Source organism: Phyllostomus discolor, chromosome 1 (genome assembly GCF_004126475.2).
Source record: "Phyllostomus discolor isolate MPI-MPIP mPhyDis1 chromosome 1, mPhyDis1.pri.v3, whole genome shotgun sequence".
NCBI lineage: Eukaryota > Metazoa > Chordata > Mammalia > Chiroptera > Phyllostomidae > Phyllostomus > Phyllostomus discolor.
This window is the reverse complement of record NC_040903.2, coordinates 190,958,635-190,978,626: the sequence shown is the minus strand read 5'-3', so window position 1 is coordinate 190,978,626 and position 19,992 is coordinate 190,958,635. Positions and strand designations below refer to the sequence as shown.

Genomic DNA, 19,992 nt, shown 5'->3' with positions numbered 1-19,992 from the left:
GTGACATTGCAAACCACTTTCATTATTAGTCACTGGCTGAGCTTGAAAAGTTGTTATTGCAGTGCTAGTATAGATTAATTTTCTGATCTCAATTAACACACTGTTAATGAAGTCATTATAATTTTATAAAGGCCAGGACTTGCAGCTCTTTAACTCCATTAATGAAATAACTTGTTTCAAATAGAAAACTGTGTGCTTATATAATTTTTTTCCACAACATGGTACAGACCACCAACTAAGTAAGATTCCTCTGTTATTAGTGTGTTTTCTTTACCATTCCTGCTCCTCTCTGCTATTTTGCTGTGAACAGTTCCAGAAATAACAGAACAATTAGAGATCACTGGAAAATCAGTTATGGTCTGTAAAATTGACATAATGAAATAATAGCTAGTTAAATGAGGGGATGGAATTTATAGTGTACTTTAAGTATTTTCAAAGAAAGCACAAGGAATTGAATGGAAAATTATAAGGCTGAATATGCTACAATGGAGAAAAGTTGCAATATTCCCCTTTAAAACTGAATCTTAATTTCTGGTATTATACTTCTGGTCATCTCTGGAATGATGTCTGAAACTTATTACAGTTAAAATACAAAAGAAATAAAATACAAAGTAGTTGTAGGGACAGTGCACCAGCCACAAGGAACAATATTTCACAGACAAGTTAAATTGGCTTTGAAGAGCAAGGCTCCTGGCTTTGGGTTCAGGATGTTGGACTAGGGAGAGCCTGAGTTCTCTTTCTCTCATTGACACCAACACTATAACTATATAATAGTTACTACCTCTGAGAACTACCTGAAGACTAGCAGAAAAGATTTTTTACAACTATGGATATTTAAAAAAAAAAAGCCACACTGAGACGGGTAGGAGGGGCAGAGTCTCAGTCTAGTTAGACCCACCTCACCCCCTACTCTCTGTGCAGTGGCTCGCAATTGGGAGGGGTATCACAATGGCAGAGGTCTGTCCCTGAAGATCAAGGGGTCAGAATCTCAGCCTGGGGTTCCTGTACCAGGAAGATGATCCCCTATAACATCTGGCTTTGAAAACCAGCAGGGGTTAGGTCTGGGAGAGCCAAAGGGCTGCAGGAAACTAAGGTTGCACTCTTTCCAACTCCCAGCACAGAGGCAGCACTTTGAAAAGCACCTGGGTCATACGTAAAGGTGACACACTGACTAATTTTAGGGCATCTGCTGGAGGGACAGGGATCTGTTGAAACTTTGTCCAGAGTCTGAAGTGCTGGTGGGCACTATTTATTTCCCCCTTTTACTCTCCTTCCATCTACCTGGTCTGATGCTGGCAGGTGCTATTTCTGACGCTTTCCATTAACTTTGCTAACACAGGTCCCCTTACCTTGGTGTTTCCCTGAGGACCCACACAGGACCCAAAGTGGTTCCTGACCTGCCACACCTGGTTGGTGGCTTCAGTCAGCACCAGCACACAACAGAGTGTCTGAGGCAAGCTGAGGCTGAGCCTTGTGGCCAGCCACACCGAAGGCCTGCCCTTCACACTGCTGTGCCTACAACAGGTGCAGCCAGGCTTCACAGACAGCCGGGCGACACCAGCCTCTCCTGACAGTGTGTTCAGAGCAGCTGTGGCCCAACCACAGTGGAAGACCTATCAATAATAACTTTAAATGTAAATGGACGAAGTGCTCCATTCAAAAGACATAGGGTGGCTGAATGGGTAAAATAACAAGACCCTTACATATGCTGCCTACATGAGACTCACTTCAGACCAAAAGACATGCAGAGACTGAAAATAAAAGGATGGAAAAAGATATTACGTATGGGAATAAAAGACAGAAAACTGTGCTTGAACAATTAAAAATAAAAAAAATAAAAAAATTAAAAAAAGAAAAAGATATTACATAAAAATGGAAATAAAAGCTGAGATAGCAATATTTTTACCAGACAAAATAGACTTTAAAACAAAAGCCAAAAGAAGAGACAAAGAAGAACCCAGAAATTCTACTCTGGGCACTTATTCAAAGAAAACAAAGCAGTAATTTGAAAAAGTTACATGTACTCATGTGTTCATCATGACATTATTTACAATAGCCATGATATGGAAGCATCCTAGGTGTCCATCAATAGGTAAATGGATATACAGGAAGTTACACACACACACACACACACACACACACACTGGAGTATTACTCATTCTTAAAAAAGAATAAAACCTTGCCATTTGCGACAACATGGATGGACCTAGAGGGTATTATGCTAAGTGAAGTAAGTCAAAGAGAAACAAACACTGTATTATTTCACTTATATGTGGACTCTAAAAAAACTAAACAAATGAACAAACAAAACAAACAGGCTCATAGACAGATACAGAGAACAAACTAATGGTTGCTGAGGATTGGGAGGTGGAACAATTGGCAAAAAGGTGAAGGGGGTTAAGAAGTACAAAATTGTAACACAAATACGTCACGAGGATGTAAAGTACAGCACAGGGAATACAGTCAATAATATCACAGTAACTTTTATGGTGACAGGTGGTTACTTCTCATGGTGATCACTCTACAAGGTATGTAAATGTCAAATCACTGTCGCACACCTGAAACTAATATAATATCATATGTCAACTAAACTTTAATTAAAAATAGCTTTACATTCTAGAATGAACAAGAAAAAGTAAATAAAACATAACCCACTGTCTCCATACCTTGTTACTGTCCTAGCTACATGTTAAATTTTGATTCCTGTTTCTGTTATTGTCAATGGTACCACTGTCTTCTCAGCTTTCAAACATTTAACTTTGATTCTTTTTTTCTCCTTTGCAGCTCACTATCTTTCCAAATATCTCAATCATTAAGAACATCCTAATCAATATCCTCCTTGACCCAATGTTTTCATTCACTCTTTTATCAATACTGCCCATCCCCCAATTTCAGGCATTCACTATGTCTGAGTTTCTGTGAAGGGCTTATAATTCACTATCTTGCTTATAAATTCCTTCCTTCTGAGAAATAAAACAGAAACATCAACTTGCAAGATAAACTGTATCAAACCATGACATATAACTCAAGCTATCTTAAGTCAAATTGTTTTAACAGAAGTTTGTTTAGACCTATATGCTCTATGATAAGACTGGACAAATTGAGACCCGGGTTAAGTCTACATGGACTCATATGCTGTAAAGATAAGACTATTTCAGCAACTCACTTATTTTATAAAATCTGACTAGCTTCTGCCTAGACCTTACAAACTTTTACCTTAAGCCCACCCCGTGACAAACTCTCAAAATCCTGTAAGAATCCTTCTGTAACTTCCCCTTTTTGAGATATCACTGAGCCTTTGTCAAGGTGGCGCTCTCCCTCGCTCAGAAACTCTCATATATCTAGTTTTGGATGATCAGCGAGTTTCCTTGGTCGCCCTTGTATCAGGACTTTGAGGGTCACTGAGCTCCCACCAAGACTTGGGCAGGACCCCTTGCCCTCAGTAGTTTCATATTGGTTACACTGCACTTCACTGAGGTCTCTTGAGCCTCTTTGGTTGGGGGATTCTTCATCTGTGGTAATACGTCTAGCACTTATGCCAAAGCGAGCCATATTTATTTTGTTTGTTTTAAGAATGCTATTCACAGGACTTTTTGGTTATCTGATTCAATTTGTTCTAATTTTCCTTTTCAGATTGTGGGAAAGGCAGCTCAAGGAATGGGGAACATTTTGAGGTAAAGGGAAGGCAAAATGAGGGAACCCTCATCTAGTCCAGTTTGACAAGTACTTTTTAGCTTTCTTTTTTCCATAAAGGTCACCAGTGAGGCGATCTACCAGGAGTGAGAAAGCAGGGCTGCTGCTGAGGTTTAAAGGAGGTGTCGAAGGCATAAACAAACTATCTGCTGCAGGGATGTACCAGGAAGTCAACCAGACAGTTATATCAGAATTACTGAGCAACTCTTCAGTGCCAGGTTGATATTAAATAGTAGAAATCTGCAGTGGTAATTTCAGTTTTATGATTTTTTTTTCGGTAATGTTTTTCTGCTTGGGAGCAAAATTGTAGGTGGAGGATGGAGTCATCCAACTTTGGTATTAACATAGTAAGCAAGGAATAGATTAAAGAAGTGAAGTTATGTGAAGTGTTAGCGAGGCAACTTTAAAATAGTGAGCCATGGTCTTCAATCTAGACAAGAAGTATAATATAGCTTGAAGAAAGTAATACACAATCTAACCTGATAGATTTCAGAGACTTCTATTGAAATGTTAGAGAAATGAAATTTAAGAAAGCTCTAGTGGGAAGCATTGTGGCATAGTGGGAAGAAGTTATGGCAGCGAGACGACTTAGCTATGAAACAAGGCTATAGCACTTACACAAAATATTTTAGGAAAATTGCTTTGTTTTTGACTGTCAATTTTCTGGGTAATTATACTAACCTCATAGTGTTACTTTAGTTATAAAGCACATAGCAGCTCTGGGTTTAGTACGTACTCCACTTCTTATTCTTTCTCTTATTAGTGGGGAAAAGGATTTTAAAGAGTCTAGCTTTAAAACAGCAGTTGCTTGTGGAAGGCCCCAAACAACATTACATAAAGGTTTTAGACAGTCTGTATATATTTAAAGTTCAAACTTGTTTGCGCAGGCCTCTGCTATTGATAGCGGCCAAGAAAACTATAAAAAAAAAATGGAAGAGAGAGAGAAAGAGAACTTGAATGAAGGAATGAGTTACAAGATATGGCTGTACATAACTGAAACAGTACCTTAAAAACTAGAAGACCAGCATCTACTAAAGGAATAATTATTGCTACTACTGTAGGTAAGTAGATAACAAGCATGCAATTTGACTTCTTGAAGATACGGGCAGCTGGCCAACTGCTGTCCAGTCTAGATACCTGTAGATCGCTATCTAAAGTTTAATGAGGATAAGAATGTATTTTATGAATGAAGAGATGCTGTCATCAAGAGTCAAAATCAGAGAATACAATTGGGAAATATAAAGGTTGGTAAAGAGGAGGAAGAAACACGTACAACTGCCTCCTGAGAGTAAACGTGCATCTCTTGCCTTCTATTTATATGTACTTCCTATGTGACTTTAGTCTCATGATTTTAAATACTATGTATATCCTAAAAAAAAGAAAAAAAGAAAAAACCCCACTATGTATATGCTGGTAACTTCCAAATATACATTTTTTAGCTCTGATCTTTTTCTTAAGCTCCAGACTACATATGTTAATTGCCTACTCAATATTTCTACTAGGATTTCTGATAAGTATCTCAAATTTAACATGTCCAAAATAGAATCTCTGATTTCTACTGCCTAAATCTTTCTCATTTGGGTAGATGATAACTGTCTCTAGAATTGCTTGGGCCAGAAAGTTTGGCGTTCATCTTGACACCTCACTTTCTCTTATATACTGCTTTGAATTCACTAACAAAACTTATTGGCTTTATCTTCAAAATATATCCTGGATCTGATTATTTCTCACCATCTCCACTGTTACCACTCTGGCCCGAATCTCTTGCTGGAGTATTGCAGATCCTTCTAACCAGTCTCTCTGCTTCCTTCCTATGTAGCATACCACATAGAAGCCAGAGTTAACATTTAAAAATTTAAGACATGTTATACTTCACATTATGTTTTCCTTCCTCAAAATGGGCTATTTAGGAAAAATGATATTGTTTCCATTACCTCTCCAACCATATCTCCTTTTACCTTGCTGCTTTCCCTTTACACTTCAGCCACATTGACCTATTTCCTGTTCCTCCAACAGAACAAGCATGCATCTTACTTACCTCAGGGCTTTTCTGTTTGTTGTTCCTGCTGTTTGGAACACAACTCCCTTCACAAGACATGTGCCCTCAATGCCTTCTGAGTTCCACTTTAACTTTACCTTATCAGTGAGGCCTGATTACCCTATATAGAATAGAAGACTCTATCACAGGTCAAGACAGGAAAACCAAAACTCCTCTAGGTATTTCAAATGGAAGGGGGTGGGAGAAAGGAGGATTTAACACAGAGAACCGGTTATGTATTGGTTACTAAAGATCAGTAACTGCAGGGAGTCACCATAATCCCCAAGGCTGCTGGTGGAAAGTGGTATTACTTAGAATTATATTCTAAGGAGATTATATTTCTGGGAATTTCTTCCCACCTTCAAATATGTTAATGCACCCCAATGGCAAAACCTAACTGTACCACAGCTGGAAATATAGCCTGGGAAATAGCATTTTCAGGCTTCCAGCCTTATTGTTTAGGGGAGAGTATAAAAGGGCTAATGTGGGATAAATTTCAACACATAATATTTGGCATATACCTCTTTCAGTACCACTCTTTATCATCTGATTCTTTCTTTTTCTTCATTTCATTTACTATGCATTTTTTTTATTGCATATCAACCTTCCAATTTCACCCACCAGAATATAAATTTTGTAAGAGTAGGGAATGTGTCTACTTTACATGCTGCTATATCCCCATTAGTCAGAACAGTGCCTCGTATCAATATAGCAGCCTACTAAGGGGAAAGGATGGTGGGAGTGGTCTGCCTTGGCAGAGAGGAACATTTTATTACTGGTATTGTTTAAAACTGCCAGTGCACGGTGATAATAAAAAGTAGACTGACCTGTAGTCAGTTTTATTATTGGTTTCTAATTTTCTACAGATAATGCATCTGCAGAGTAAAGAATTAATAAAAAATTTATCCATCTCTAAGGATAAAATTGACCTTGGGTTGACTTTATAACTCTCTTCTCCTGAAAAATTGATAAAGATGAAATGTCAGCTATGTTACTAGGCAACATTTCTATGGTAAAAATGATAAAAAAAATACCTTGCATATATACTGGAAGGAACTATTATACAAATAAACTATAAATACCTAGTGGGAAACTATAGCATTGGGCTTCTGCAAATGTGGTAACCCGTGTAACTGGGCATTTCTCTAGTGGGGACCCTAGAAGCTGCCTAAGATTGCAAGGATACTAGCTCCTATGTAGGACATGGAGCCCCTAAGTTGGTGGCTCCCATACTGTTCTAGGGAACTGTTCTTGTTCCCTTGGACCAAAATGTCATTTGAAGGGCAGAGGAAATGCTCTTGGATGGCTATGTGCACTGCCAAGAAGACTGGTCCCACTGAAGAATGCCTGCTACCGCCCTGCTTGATGTTGAGTTTCCTTTCCAATGTCAAAGTACACTGGTGCACAATACAGTGTATTTATATCTTGTAAGTCCTATGGTTAGAAAAGAGAACCCCTGGTGGGAATTCCAGCATTTAATGAATTGTTCAAAGAATATTAACTGAACAAATGCATGACTTTGGAAACATATGCCTAAAATTATATAATTACCGGATAGCATTAGCTAAATTTTAACGTACACAGTTTGTTGAAATCAACAAGGGTCCACAGAGGCTACACTGTGGTAGTTGTGGTCTATAACTGTATCTCCCAGATTCTGATGTAATTCCCTTATCCTGAACAAGTTCATATAGTCACAAAATATTGGGCAGGTTTTAAATATGGAATACACAGACATCTTATATGGCATTCTTTGGTTTGCCTAAGGCCACTGTTCTGCTTACCAATATACCACATCTGAATTCAAGAAGTGGACATATGTGATGCCATACACATCAGGGGCAATCAGAACTAGTACTTAAGGAGAGTTGTGCTATGAATGACTAAATAGATTGCCACACTGATGGACAAGTGTAATTTCTTTTGGCCTCTCTGAGAATAAGTGAATAATATTTTTCTATTGTTTTTTGGCTATTTGAGGATCTCAAACCTTTAGGAGAGATACTATGCTTTATTTATCTCTTGTACCTCCAGTTTCCAGTATAGTGCCACTCATAGAGGTACCCAATAAACATTTGTTGAATGAAACTACATGATCATAGAGAACCATAATAACAGCTAATTTTGGATTAGAATAGGGGAGGAATGTTGAGCTATGTTGAACCAGAGATTATAGAATTTATAAGCATTATTTCCTTGGAAAACCACTAATGCAACAGGCCAGAGAAAGTAGAGGAGGGAGGTCATACAGAATCCATCAAAGCTTCTCCAAGGATTACCAAGTCTATGAGAGCCTGAAAGTAGGACTACAAATTCTTCCTTAGATTTCATAATGTAAATTTCTTCTCTGTTTTCACCCCATCACCTTTCCCTACCAGCAGTGAGAGCCTTATAAAAGAGTATAAAAGATAGCTTTAAAAATATTGCCAATATACTTTTGGGATAACTGCGAATATTAGTCTAGCTCTATAAAAGCATCAGGAAGAATACAAGAAATATAGCTGAAACAAAGTTGCCTAATAACTAGTTATTTATGAGTTTGTTCATTTTTTTTTTAGTTTTCTCACTTAGATGTGCAAAACATATAAATAAATCACAAACCAGAGTAGTTCATTTAGTTCAAAATAAATTACTTTCCGATGCTAAACATAGTTGGTCCTAGGGAAATTAAAACCATCACTATGTAATCAACTGAAAAGAATGTTTTGGGTCAATCACTCATTTTAGGGAATGACTAGTACAAACATACTAGGAAGTAAGCAAATCTAGAATGTTCATTCACCTCTCCATTAGCGAAACAAAATATTTTATTCTTTTTTTGTTCTTTCCAAAAGAACTATAAAGGTATACAGAGAACCTTGAAAATGTTCATTCCCAAAACACGAAAAGATTAAAAATAATGGTAACAAATGGCTTATTTTCAGAACAAAGTTAAAGTTAGAGAGAGAGAGAAGGAGAAGGAGGAGGAGGAGGGAGAGAAGGAGAAGAGAAAGAAATCCTGTTAATCTTTCTATAAATAGTAAGGTCTAAAGAAATTAATTTTAAAAAATACCAATAGTTTCTGATTCTCATCTTAAGATTTGAATTTCCAGCAGATTCACTTTTCAATATTCCTAATTTGACATTAGAGTCTCCAAATGAATCTCTGTATAACCCAAGCAGAACAGGAATAGAAAACTTTTCAAGAATTCTCAGAAAAAGACTGACTAAATTCCCCTTCCTAAATCAGGGCTGAGATGACATTTTGACATATTCTAAATAGCATGCCACTAGACATGCTACCTTTACAGGGGGAAAAAAACCTAATTATCAAACCCTTCCTGGTGATAAAGATCACATGGAATTTTAGCAGGAAGAAGGCTAGCCATGGTATCCCAACTCATTGAATTGTTTCTCACACAGAGGTGGCCTATATCTCAGAGGAGTGGGCACAATTCATTGTCCTAATAGACTAAGCACTGAGTTTGCACAGCTGAGTATCTATAGCTATCAGTAGACATTCTTATATTGTACTGTGTGTATGGAAAGGCCATTGGTTATAATATTTCATTTTAATAAGTGAAAGGAATTATTCATATGTAATTTCTAGTTCTTTCTTCTCATCTTCTGTACTTGAACTATCCTGAAGCCAATTTTTATTTCTCTGTCATGGGAATGTGGTAATATCTATAATTCATAATGTTCTATATACAACACAGATGTCAGAAATACTTTTATCTGAAAGTCCCATTCCCCCCACCTTCTTTTTACCTCATTCCCTGTTGACATGACTGCAACCACTGGGAACTTATTAACTTCAACCTCCGTGACACCTACAGTTGCCAGAAGACCAATCTCTGAGGGGCCCATGTGGGTTCCTTTGGCCAACACGCATTCTCCTCTTTTAATGTCATGGCCAATGGGTCTGAAAGTCAAAGCAAAACCATAAGCGCAATGAGAAAGAGTAATATTTTCTCAACTCAGAGGGAAACGCTAGTGTCAGAGAAGGAGGACTCTCATGGGGAGAAAAATGGCAAGAGATGAGGCAGAAGTAGAATAAGGAAAAGAAGAGATTCTAAAAACTCCGCTTTTAAAATTAAAAATATTGAATCACATTGAAGACAGAAACAGGATGTGTACCTATTATTGCTAAACAGGAATATGGTACTTCATGTTTGACGATTATTTTACAAATTGCTTTGTACCACATTATTGTCAAAAACACCAAATGCAAATGTTCTTTGATATAAGGAAAGAAATCATACAGCATTAGTGGTAAAAAACCTATAGCTTATTAATTTTGTGGTGAGGAGAATAATATTAATGAGATTACATCCATGGAAGTAATTTCCATTTGGGCCCCTTAGGTTGGTCCAGTTATGTGTCTGTATCAGTCCATTCACCTTGGCCTCTTGACATAGGGGTGGGAGAAGTGCAGTTTTGTCACAAGGAGATTTGAGCAAATTAGTATGAATGAAATCAGGGTAAACATATTCCATTGTAAGAAAAATAATGTAAAGTATATGCTCCACTTATGGTAGGACAGTGGTCTCATCTTTGCTTCTGACTATTTCATTTGCCTTTACCATCTCCATGAAAATGTAGGCAAGGCAGACATGGGGTGTAGAATCCAGAAAATTCACTTTCCTACTTGTTAAAACCCTGAAAGCTAATGGTTAATTGACTGGGCTGTGGGTTTATAATAGCTATGCTCTCCTAAGTTTAAGATCATGTAGGAACAAAGTTAGCAACACATTCTATATGCTATGAACTTACCTGATATCTTGGCCTGGTCGAGCTTGCACCAGAATTCTGACTTCAAGTTCTTCAGTGCCCTATAATAAGAGGAATTCTTGTAATTTCAGACAAAACAATTTAAGAGAATTTCTAATCAATAAAATGTAGCTACTCAGATGCTTTTATCAGTAGGCCCAGACTATATACAAACATAGAGAAACAGAAAACCATTTGTTAAACCCTTTGAACATGATGAATTTCTATCACAGGTTCCTGCTAAATTAGGTTTGATGCCAAGGAATAAATACAATATTTTCACGCTTTAAAAAATATATGCCAATTAAAACACTAAGTCTTATTTTGTAAGTAGCATTCTCGAGGAAAATTAATTATATATATATACACACAGGGCAGGGCAAAAGTAGGGTTATAGTTGTTTGTATGGAAAATAATACAATAAATAAATAATATGAGAATAAACTGTGTTACACACTCTCAAGTGTAAACCTACTTTTGCTCCACCCTGTACATGTATTTGGCTACCCTAATAGATGCAGTGAACGTGTAAGGAGATAACCTATCTCTTCTTTCCCAAGAATCATGGGTTCAATACTATACCAAGGTTCTCAAATTATCTGTAGAAATTTCAGTGAAGGACTGATCATTTGCCTGGTAGTAAATTTCTGTGAAGTAATAATGATCATCAGTTTTGTACTGATGGGCTATGAACACCATGGTGACACTGCAACTGCATCTTGTCATCTGGCCGAGTCTGCAGATGCATGTGCTCTGCATTTCAATGCTCTGCTGGCTTCTGTGTGGCAGTAAATCTTCTGGGCAATTTTAACAGTAAGCAGTGTGATCTGTATTCTAGGAGTTGAATTTTATAAGCCTGACATGTGGGAAGATGATATAAAAAATCCCCAGGTCAAGAAAAGTAGCTGTCTCTCAGCATAGCCAAATTTTACTATATGCCAGACCAGGAGAATATTGTTAACTCCAGCTTTTAAAATATGAAATATCTTAAACTTCTTCACAAAGCAATTAAGATAGTCAGTCATTAAAACCTCAGTTGAAACTATTGTTTTTTATTGGTGGTTGATCTTCTGGTTTCAACAACCGCCACCAGTTTCAGTGAAATGAAGGCCTACTTAGACCAAAAAGGGTCCCCACGTCCTTCACTCCAGGCAACGGGGGGAGAACTGGCATGAATTTAGTATTTCCAGGCTGTCATTTGGTGGCACACACTTCCCTGAAGTATAGATACCAGAGCTGAGTGCCACTTGGTTCAAATGTTTGGCTTAGTGAAATGTTCAAGAACTTGCCCAAGTGTTCTTTGTTAAATTCTTCCTATTAAATTCTCCTTCACATTTTATCAGAAGGTAGTTTCAATTAAAAAATTTCTCAGCTAGAAGGTATGCCAACAATTAGTATCCCTGCTTTTCTATCTTGAGCCAGTTTCTTTCCTTGTTTGCACGTGAAATTTCTTAGAACAGATGTGGTTAAAAGTCTGGTATAATCACAGTGATGAACATAAAAACATCTATAACAAAAGATTTTCAAGCCTAAGGCAATTCCTTATTTAGTGGAGACCCATACACTACATTGTAAAATCCTCACATAACCCAAAACACTGGGTTGATCTCATACACATTGCAGAAAATGGGCATGACTTAAAATACTGCTGCAGGAATGCAGTGATAAGACCTGGTGATGACGTACATCATCGGACTCCCTGATAAGTTCAGTATCTTCTACTTGTACAACTGCATCAGCACCGCAGGGGATGGGAGCACCTGTTGTAACCCGCATGACTTGTCCAGGCATTACTGTCTGAGTTGGCTGCAAATACAAACACGTAAGAAAGAGCTGATTTGCTTTACTGCTGCAAAGGAAAAGTAACATTTTCTTACATGAGATGTAACATTTTAAGAAACAAACCATAAAAGGAAAGTCTTACAGTCTTATTCATTTTGGGCCAATGTAATGAAAACTACCCACAAACAGGTATACTCACACCGAGGCTTTAACTTGATTTATGGTAATGACCATTATATAGATATCTTTCTCGGTGCTCTGTTTTCCCTTTTGAAGAACTGCCACTTAAATTTGCCACTACTGTCTGTCACTCAAATAATGTGGTTTTTCTTAATATGTGTAAAGTGACTTGAGAATCAAAGAAAAAAATGCCATGCAATGCGCTTTTTGTGAATGACAATTATGAAGAACTAGCACATTAGTCATTGTCTGAAGTTCTGATATTTGAGAAATGTAATTTATAACTAAACTTTTTGGTTAAATATAGGCAAGTCAGAAAAATCAAATTATCGCTCTTGAAAATCTTTCTGAAACATATGAGCTCACAGTTTTCACTGTCTGATGGTGTAGGAGACTGGCCACGGGGCCTGCCCGGCAAACTTACCCTATCACAGGGAAAGCATATTTCTGTAAGATCCATCTAACAGGTCTAATCAGGCCTCAGAAGAGTCACTTGTCATTGGCCATGTTTTAGGTCAGAACTGGGGAAAAAATGCTTCAGATTTTTCCTAAAATAAAACTCTATGAGATAACATTAATTCCTCAATAAAAATATATTCCAAAGATCTGCTTCGTAAGTATTTATTTAAAATTTTAGGTCACAATAATGTGAATATATTTAACACTACTGTACACTTAAAAATGATGAAGATGGTATCTTTTAAGTTATGACTTTTAACAGATTAAAATAATTTTTAGGAAATAGCTAAGGAAATATACCTCTCCACTGGATATACAACTGAAGTAAAAGTGGACATTTATTAAAACAGCCTTAAAAAGTTGCTTTCAATATTATCACTACAAATAATACCACCAATGATATTATTGAACCCTCACTCTGTGCTAGGTATAGTGTTAAGTGCAATATTACATTCTGTTTATATAACAACCATGACCTGAAAAAAGGCAGGAATTTGTTTTATTTTCTGTTTGCCTCTCCAGATCACATCATTGTACTATCCTGGGCTAAGGCCTGAAAGGCTGACCTCTATGAACTATTTCAGGTTCCCATCACTGGCTTCTGGTTAGGTAAAGCCAATGCAAGAGGCCAAAAAGAGATTAGAGGGGAGAAGAAAGAGAAAAGTCGAGTTTATATTCCCTTTGTTCCTTCCCTGCTGGGCTATAGTTTGGTGAAGGCTACGTCTCACATCTACTACTGAGGGGTGGCCCTGTCCCATAGCTATGAATCTCCATGGGTCCAGGTACCACTCTTTCCCTTTGCTCCTTCAGACCAAGAGGTGGTAATGGAGTTTCACTCTTAGCTCCCGAGTGCTTCACATTCCTTTGTTAGTTTCCCTTAACCCTGTCTGCATCTTGGATATAGTCCCTGCATCAATCTTCATAATCACCCCTTTCCAGGCATATTTATTGCTCTATCATTCCAAAGCCTAGAAGGTACCTGGCACAAAGTTGGTAGTCAATAAATATTTCTGAAATGAATAAATGAACATGAATAATCTCATTATCACAACTGCCTGAAGTATGCGATCCTTTGTGGTTTACATCTCCAGTGTTGTCCCCACTTTTCTCCCACAGTCGGTGGAGAAGGGGATTCTTGGGATTGAACTGTGTATCCTCTTATTCTGTTTTCTGAAGAAAAGACATTCCAGGCTTATTCAGAATTGTTGTATTTTAATGAAATCTTTTACCAAGGTAATGCATAGGATTTAAAATGAAAAGTTTAGGGCCCAATACTTTCGAATTTCTTCTTTAATTTTCAACCCCAGATACTACTACTACTACTACTACTACTACCACCACCACCACCACCACCACCATCACCACCACCATCACCTATTGTCTGGTGCATCTCTTAATACACTGTATATGACCATTTTTGTAGTACCGTGACCTCTGATGAAAAGCACTGAAGATTTGATATGGCATATGTGTTTTTTCATAGAGATGTTAATGCCAAAACAGTCTTCTGAGACTGTGGAAAAAAGACATTTAATATAGGCCTAACATGGTCTTTCCTTTGCTGAAAGTGCTTTTTTGGCTAAGGCAAAAAGTAAATCCTAAAGTGAGTTTCAGGGTAGTTGCTTCTTAAGCTGAAGTGTGTTAGCATGAGGCCCTACCTTAATTTAGTTGGGTTCAATGTACCACATACTGTAAATATACTTTAAGGTTTACTGTGGTTATATGTGTATTTTTTCTACTTCTTAGTTAAATCAATGCTTAAGAAATGTTTTTGTGTGATTATTAAATAAAAAATTTGGCACCTCTCCAAGACTAGTCTAAATGGTAGATGAAAGATTACTACCAGCTCACTTATATTAAATCCAATGTAAAAAGATATTATTGGATATGTAAAGACACTTATATATCCACATAGAGTAGATATATAAACTGCACTTGAATCAACGGAAAAAATTTAGCAATATGTGAAGTACTTCTTTTAGATTATTAAGACTAGTAACTAATGCTTCTTTAGTTTTATTGATATACCTATATACTTTATATTAAAAAAAGTTTAAATCTTGATTTTTCTTTAATGGCTATATTAAACTGGAGTTTTTGTGCTTTGTCCAATGACAGCATTGTATAATTAAATAATATATTTTTTAAGGTGTCCAGTCTAATCAATAAGACCAAACCACAAGCTGTTTAAGACCAATTATTTTGGTACAGCAAGAAACCAATTTGTAAATCACTGTCTCAGTGTCTGCAGTGGCACCTCAATGCTCATGTGTATGCACTTTCAATAAGTGAGCAATGTGGCTCATCTGTATGATATGTAAGTTAAAAGGACATCACGGGCAATTAAAAAAAAAACAAACCCACTTTTTGGGTATAATTTTGATATTTTTTCCCACCAAACTTTTATAAGAACTTACAAGAAGTTGACGACTTTTAAGTTTCACAACTTTTCTTGAGCTCCTACTTCTGAGAACAGTAAATAAACTAGCATAAAGTTTATGAAGTCCACAAAGCCTGTAACAATGTGCTGCTGCCTATCTGTATATAATTCTGGGCTGTGACTACCACGAACTATTTGCAGTTCCCTAAGCATTCCACGTAATTTTAAAAACACTTCTGGAATGTAGTTCTTCTCAGAATATTGATGTTCATACAGGAACAAAGAATCATCCAATCACAGGGCTGGAAAATGTTTGATGGCATGTCTGTGAGACATATGAACTACACAACGCCAGATAACAGATGAAGATTCTTTCAGTTAAGGAAGAATTGGTTCTTCTAATGGGAACTGTCCCTTAATCTCTTTGATAACCTGTCTAATGATTCTCTAAGATTTTCCTTACAATGATGGTAGAAATTAGAATTAGATCCTGAAAGTCCATGCAACTGAAATCTTTAGGACCTGTCAGGCCTATGAACCTCACCTGCTCACCAGCTTGGGATTCCCCAATGATGAAACGATCTCCTGGGCCATCGGCAGCTGTGAGATGAACAGAACCAAGAACAAACATCAGAATGGACCTACAGCAAGGAATAAAAACCTAGTGTTGGAATTCTAAAATTTGACTCAAATGATCATATAAGGATTCAGGAAAATGAAATACATTTCTGATCTCCTAGACTAGATAATGGCTTTGTTACTCCTGGTTTGATCTTTGGTATCCAAAACTCACAAGTATCCACAGAAGTATTCCTAATTTGTGCTCTTTCTCGGTGTCACTTGAGATGGTTAGTCCTCCTGTTGTTTGATAATTTACACATGTACTTTTAAAGTAGGAAGTTCTTTTTGCCTACCCTCTTAAAATACCACCTTCTCCACATTCATGGATAGCACTATATATATCAATATTTTTCCATTTTCCATATAATTTTTACAGTATTCCATAATAGTTTCTTATTTACCACCCACTTGATCTTCATAATAACCCAGTAAAGTAGGAGAACCAGACATTCTTTTCTTCATTTGACATTTGAAGGACATGAATCACAGAATGAAGGACCTCAGGGAGAAAAGATTAAGTACATCGAACAAGTTCTGGTTAGTGGTAGGGCTATGACTAAAATCCAGCCCTTAATTCCCAGTACAGTGTGTATGTATGTGTGTATGTGTATTAATGGGTCAAAATGTTATTTCTGAATCAGAATGCACAGGCAGCGCTGCATCACATTTTCCACTGCATTTAAATGGGAAGAAACCCTTTCACAATTAAGATGGAACCCCCCCCCACACCCCCGCCCACAAAACTTCTTATCCATTGTTTTTCTACATACAATATAGTAATGACTGGATACAAATATTCCAAGAGATAAATGCATTCCAAGGGATTTCTTCACAGATGATATGGATTTCAGACCAATAGTACTGAAAAGGCAATGCCTCTCTAATGAGTTTTAAGATAAGGACAATTACTTCTGTGTTATCTGCATACAGCAAGGATTTGAGACACACAGAAAAGATAACACTTTCTCTGTAACTATTTTAATTATATTTGCAATCATGCTGATAAGTAATAAAAAGTATTTTCCTTTTTTTAAAAAGGGACATATGAAATTCATTATTTCTCCATGTGACTACAATGCCGAATTTTTACTAAAGGCTTATAAACAATACTGTTTACAATGAGCCGTGCTTGCACAGATGGCTTTGGTTAACCAATTGTGGAAAGAGGCACAAGAATTAATGGTGGGTATCTTCTATGTACAAGATGTTGGATCTTGTGCCCAATAGACATTATCTCAGTTAATAAACTCTTGGTTTTTGTGTGTGTGTGTGTGTGTTTTTAAATTATTATTGTATTTTCAGTGTTCACTTGTAAAAAAGAGAACAGTATTCCAGCATAGCTATTATGCTGTTTTCATGGGTTCTTCTTTGTTAAAAACTTTTTTTAAGTGAACAATTTTAAACAAACATAGAAGTCATTGCTTCAACAATTAACATTTTACCAATCTTGTTTCATCTATTCCCCAACTTATTTTTGTAGTATTTTAAAGCAAATTGTGATTTTCTTACTGTAGATGACAGTTATCTTCCAGAGGTCTGCACTAAGTGCATCTCAAATGTGAATAAATTTATTTCAAATTATTTTTCCACTAAAGGTATTACCAGCTCGCCATCTCTCAGCAGCAACCTAGACATTTTCTCTTTTTACTTCTTTGCAAGAAGGGAAATTAGCTGGTTTTAGAGTAAAACAAAGCTGAATCCGAATCTTATTCATCCTCTTGGCTCTGCCTCTTATTAACCTCAGGGCTTTTAGCAAATTGCTAAACTTTTCTCTAGCCTTCAGTTTTCTTGTTGATAAAAATGGGGATAATCATTCTTTAAAAATACTGTCTGTTAAAGCTTTTCATTCCTTCACTCATTCACTAAATTTCTACCATCTTCTATGCCCCAGTGTCACACAGGTGCTGGGATAGAGTCAAGAGTAAAACCAGACACTGTTTCTGTTCACAAGAGAAGGTGAGCTATAAAATCAACTTGTAAACATTTTTTTTAAATGAGAAAGAATAGAAAATATATTTCATCACATAGTAAGGATAAATACTGTTTCATGAAATTTATTTTTATTTACATGTGTGCATATGTATATTTGTATGCATTGTATAATTATACATGTATGTATATTATTGGCATGTACTGTATACTTTATTTAATGTGTGTCTTCCTATGAGTGTGGTTAAAACTCTTAAAGCCACTGATATAATCGGGTAGACAATTACTAATTAATCATATTAATGAATATATAAACACAAATTAAGAAAACCACTCTAAAGGAACATGGTTTTATGAGAGCATACAATGAAAGTACCCACACTACACTGGTGGGTTAAGGAAGCCACCCTGATACACCGAGTTTTGATTTGAATATGAAGGATGAATAAGGCTAAGTAGGCAAAAGGTAGGGATGTGTGTGTGTGGGGGGGGGGGGGGAGAGATGCCTACAAAGTACAAAATGCTCTATCTGAAGATCGTCCCCTAAGGCAGCAGTATGAGTAAAGGCCTCTGGTTCATGTCCTCCTTATATCTTATATTGTCACCACTCTCAACCTCTAGCACTGTAGCTCCCTGAGATGACTCATATTTCAGCTCCATAACATGAGTTCCTCTCATTGCTTGGAACGTTCTTTCTTTATTCTTGTCTTTGATGAAAAATTCTCAGCTTTTAAGACTCACTTTAAATATTATTTTTTATGATGTCATATCGGATTCCCTTTCCCTAAGAGTCACATACCTCCTCTTTTGTTTCTTTAGTTTATTCCTCAAATAACTCTATGGTTTCTGAATATATTGCAAGTATTTGCTTATTTTTCTCAGGGGAATCCCTAGCACTTGCTGTAAAATAGGAATTCTATACATGTTCAATATGTGAAGTATTCAAAATGTCCAATAAATAAATGAGTGTGGCTTCTAAGAATCTTTTTAGAAAGATGCATGCATGAATAAACAAATATATAATATTTTTCAACACAAAATGCTGTATTTTGAATGCCTTTCACTTTCTGCTAGGTACACTGTTTTCTAAATGTGTGTCAACATTCACTCTCTTTAGAATGTTTAGAAAGACTGCTCTGGTTAATTCTATATAACTTAGATTATGTTGCCAGTTACTCAGTCAAGCATAGTGTCTAGTTCATCATTAATACTCAATAAATATTATTAAAAGAATGAAGACATGAATTTGGCATTTTCATAATACTTAGGTGGGAAGTTTGTAAATTGATTGTATGGGTTACTACTGTGTTTTATAAATCTTTTAAAAATTCTTTCATAAATCTATATTTTCTCTCTTATGAGGTTTGTAGAAATAGTGATCATTTCCTTTATTTCTTTTTTGAAACCCTCTTCTCTTCAATCTTCCTCCTGTCTCCTGTAGCCTCACACATGCAAATGCACATACACTCAAAATGTTTACAGCAATGTTCTGCACAAATATTCTAAATACATGTTACTGAATAATGAGTGCTGGAGATCATCTGGGGCAAGCCTGGTAGAGTTCAGGGAGGCCAATGCCTGAAAGAGCCCTTAAATGATTCTAAGCAGTAGGATTAGGGAAGGTGCGCTAACTGGGGAGAGAATATGTGCTCACTTAAACTATGTTCTCCACCTTGTCCTGGGAAATGGGCCTCTATACTGAAGGCTCAGTCAACCAACATTATAGAAGGCTCTTGGAACCAAGAGAGGAGTCAGCTGTTTAAAAAAATATTATTTCCCTCACAATAGTGTTTCTCAGCCCTTAATGTGCACATAAATCACCTGGTGATCTTGTTAAAAGATTTTGATTCAGTGGGTCTGTGATAGGGCCTGAGGTTCTATACTTCTAACAGGCTGATGCTGATACTGCTCATTTGTGAACTACTCTTTGAGGAGCAGAGAAGACTGCACTGGAAATAGACAAATTCAGACTAAGAGAAAACTTTAAAGAATAAAAAAATCAGTGAACAATTGAAGTCCTGATTTTACATTAACACCAAGATTCACTATTTCTTATAGGACAGAAAAATAATAATGACCAATCTGACATATATTTAAAAATAATCTATTAAAGACAGAAGCAAAAGAGAAGTTGCTATTTTCAAGATGAATTTTACAA

The 19,992-nt window shown here is 36.5% G+C and overlaps 1 protein-coding gene across 6 annotated transcripts in view; it reads right to left on the bottom strand.

Moving 5' to 3' along the window:
• GPHN (gephyrin) overlaps window positions 1-19,992 on the bottom strand; it is a 456,579-nt gene that overhangs the window by 54,864 nt on the left and 381,723 nt on the right. For all 6 annotated transcript variants that reach the window (XM_036011094.1, XM_036011095.1, XM_036011096.1 and 3 more), the window contains 4 exons: window positions 15,829-15,884; window positions 12,170-12,289; window positions 10,487-10,545; window positions 9,482-9,635 (listed from right to left, as the gene is read on the bottom strand). In XM_036011094.1, the coding sequence (XP_035866987.1) occupies window positions 9,482-9,635; window positions 10,487-10,545; window positions 12,170-12,289; window positions 15,829-15,884 (389 nt within the window). The remainder of the gene's footprint in view (window positions 1-9,481; window positions 9,636-10,486; window positions 10,546-12,169; window positions 12,290-15,828; window positions 15,885-19,992) is intronic.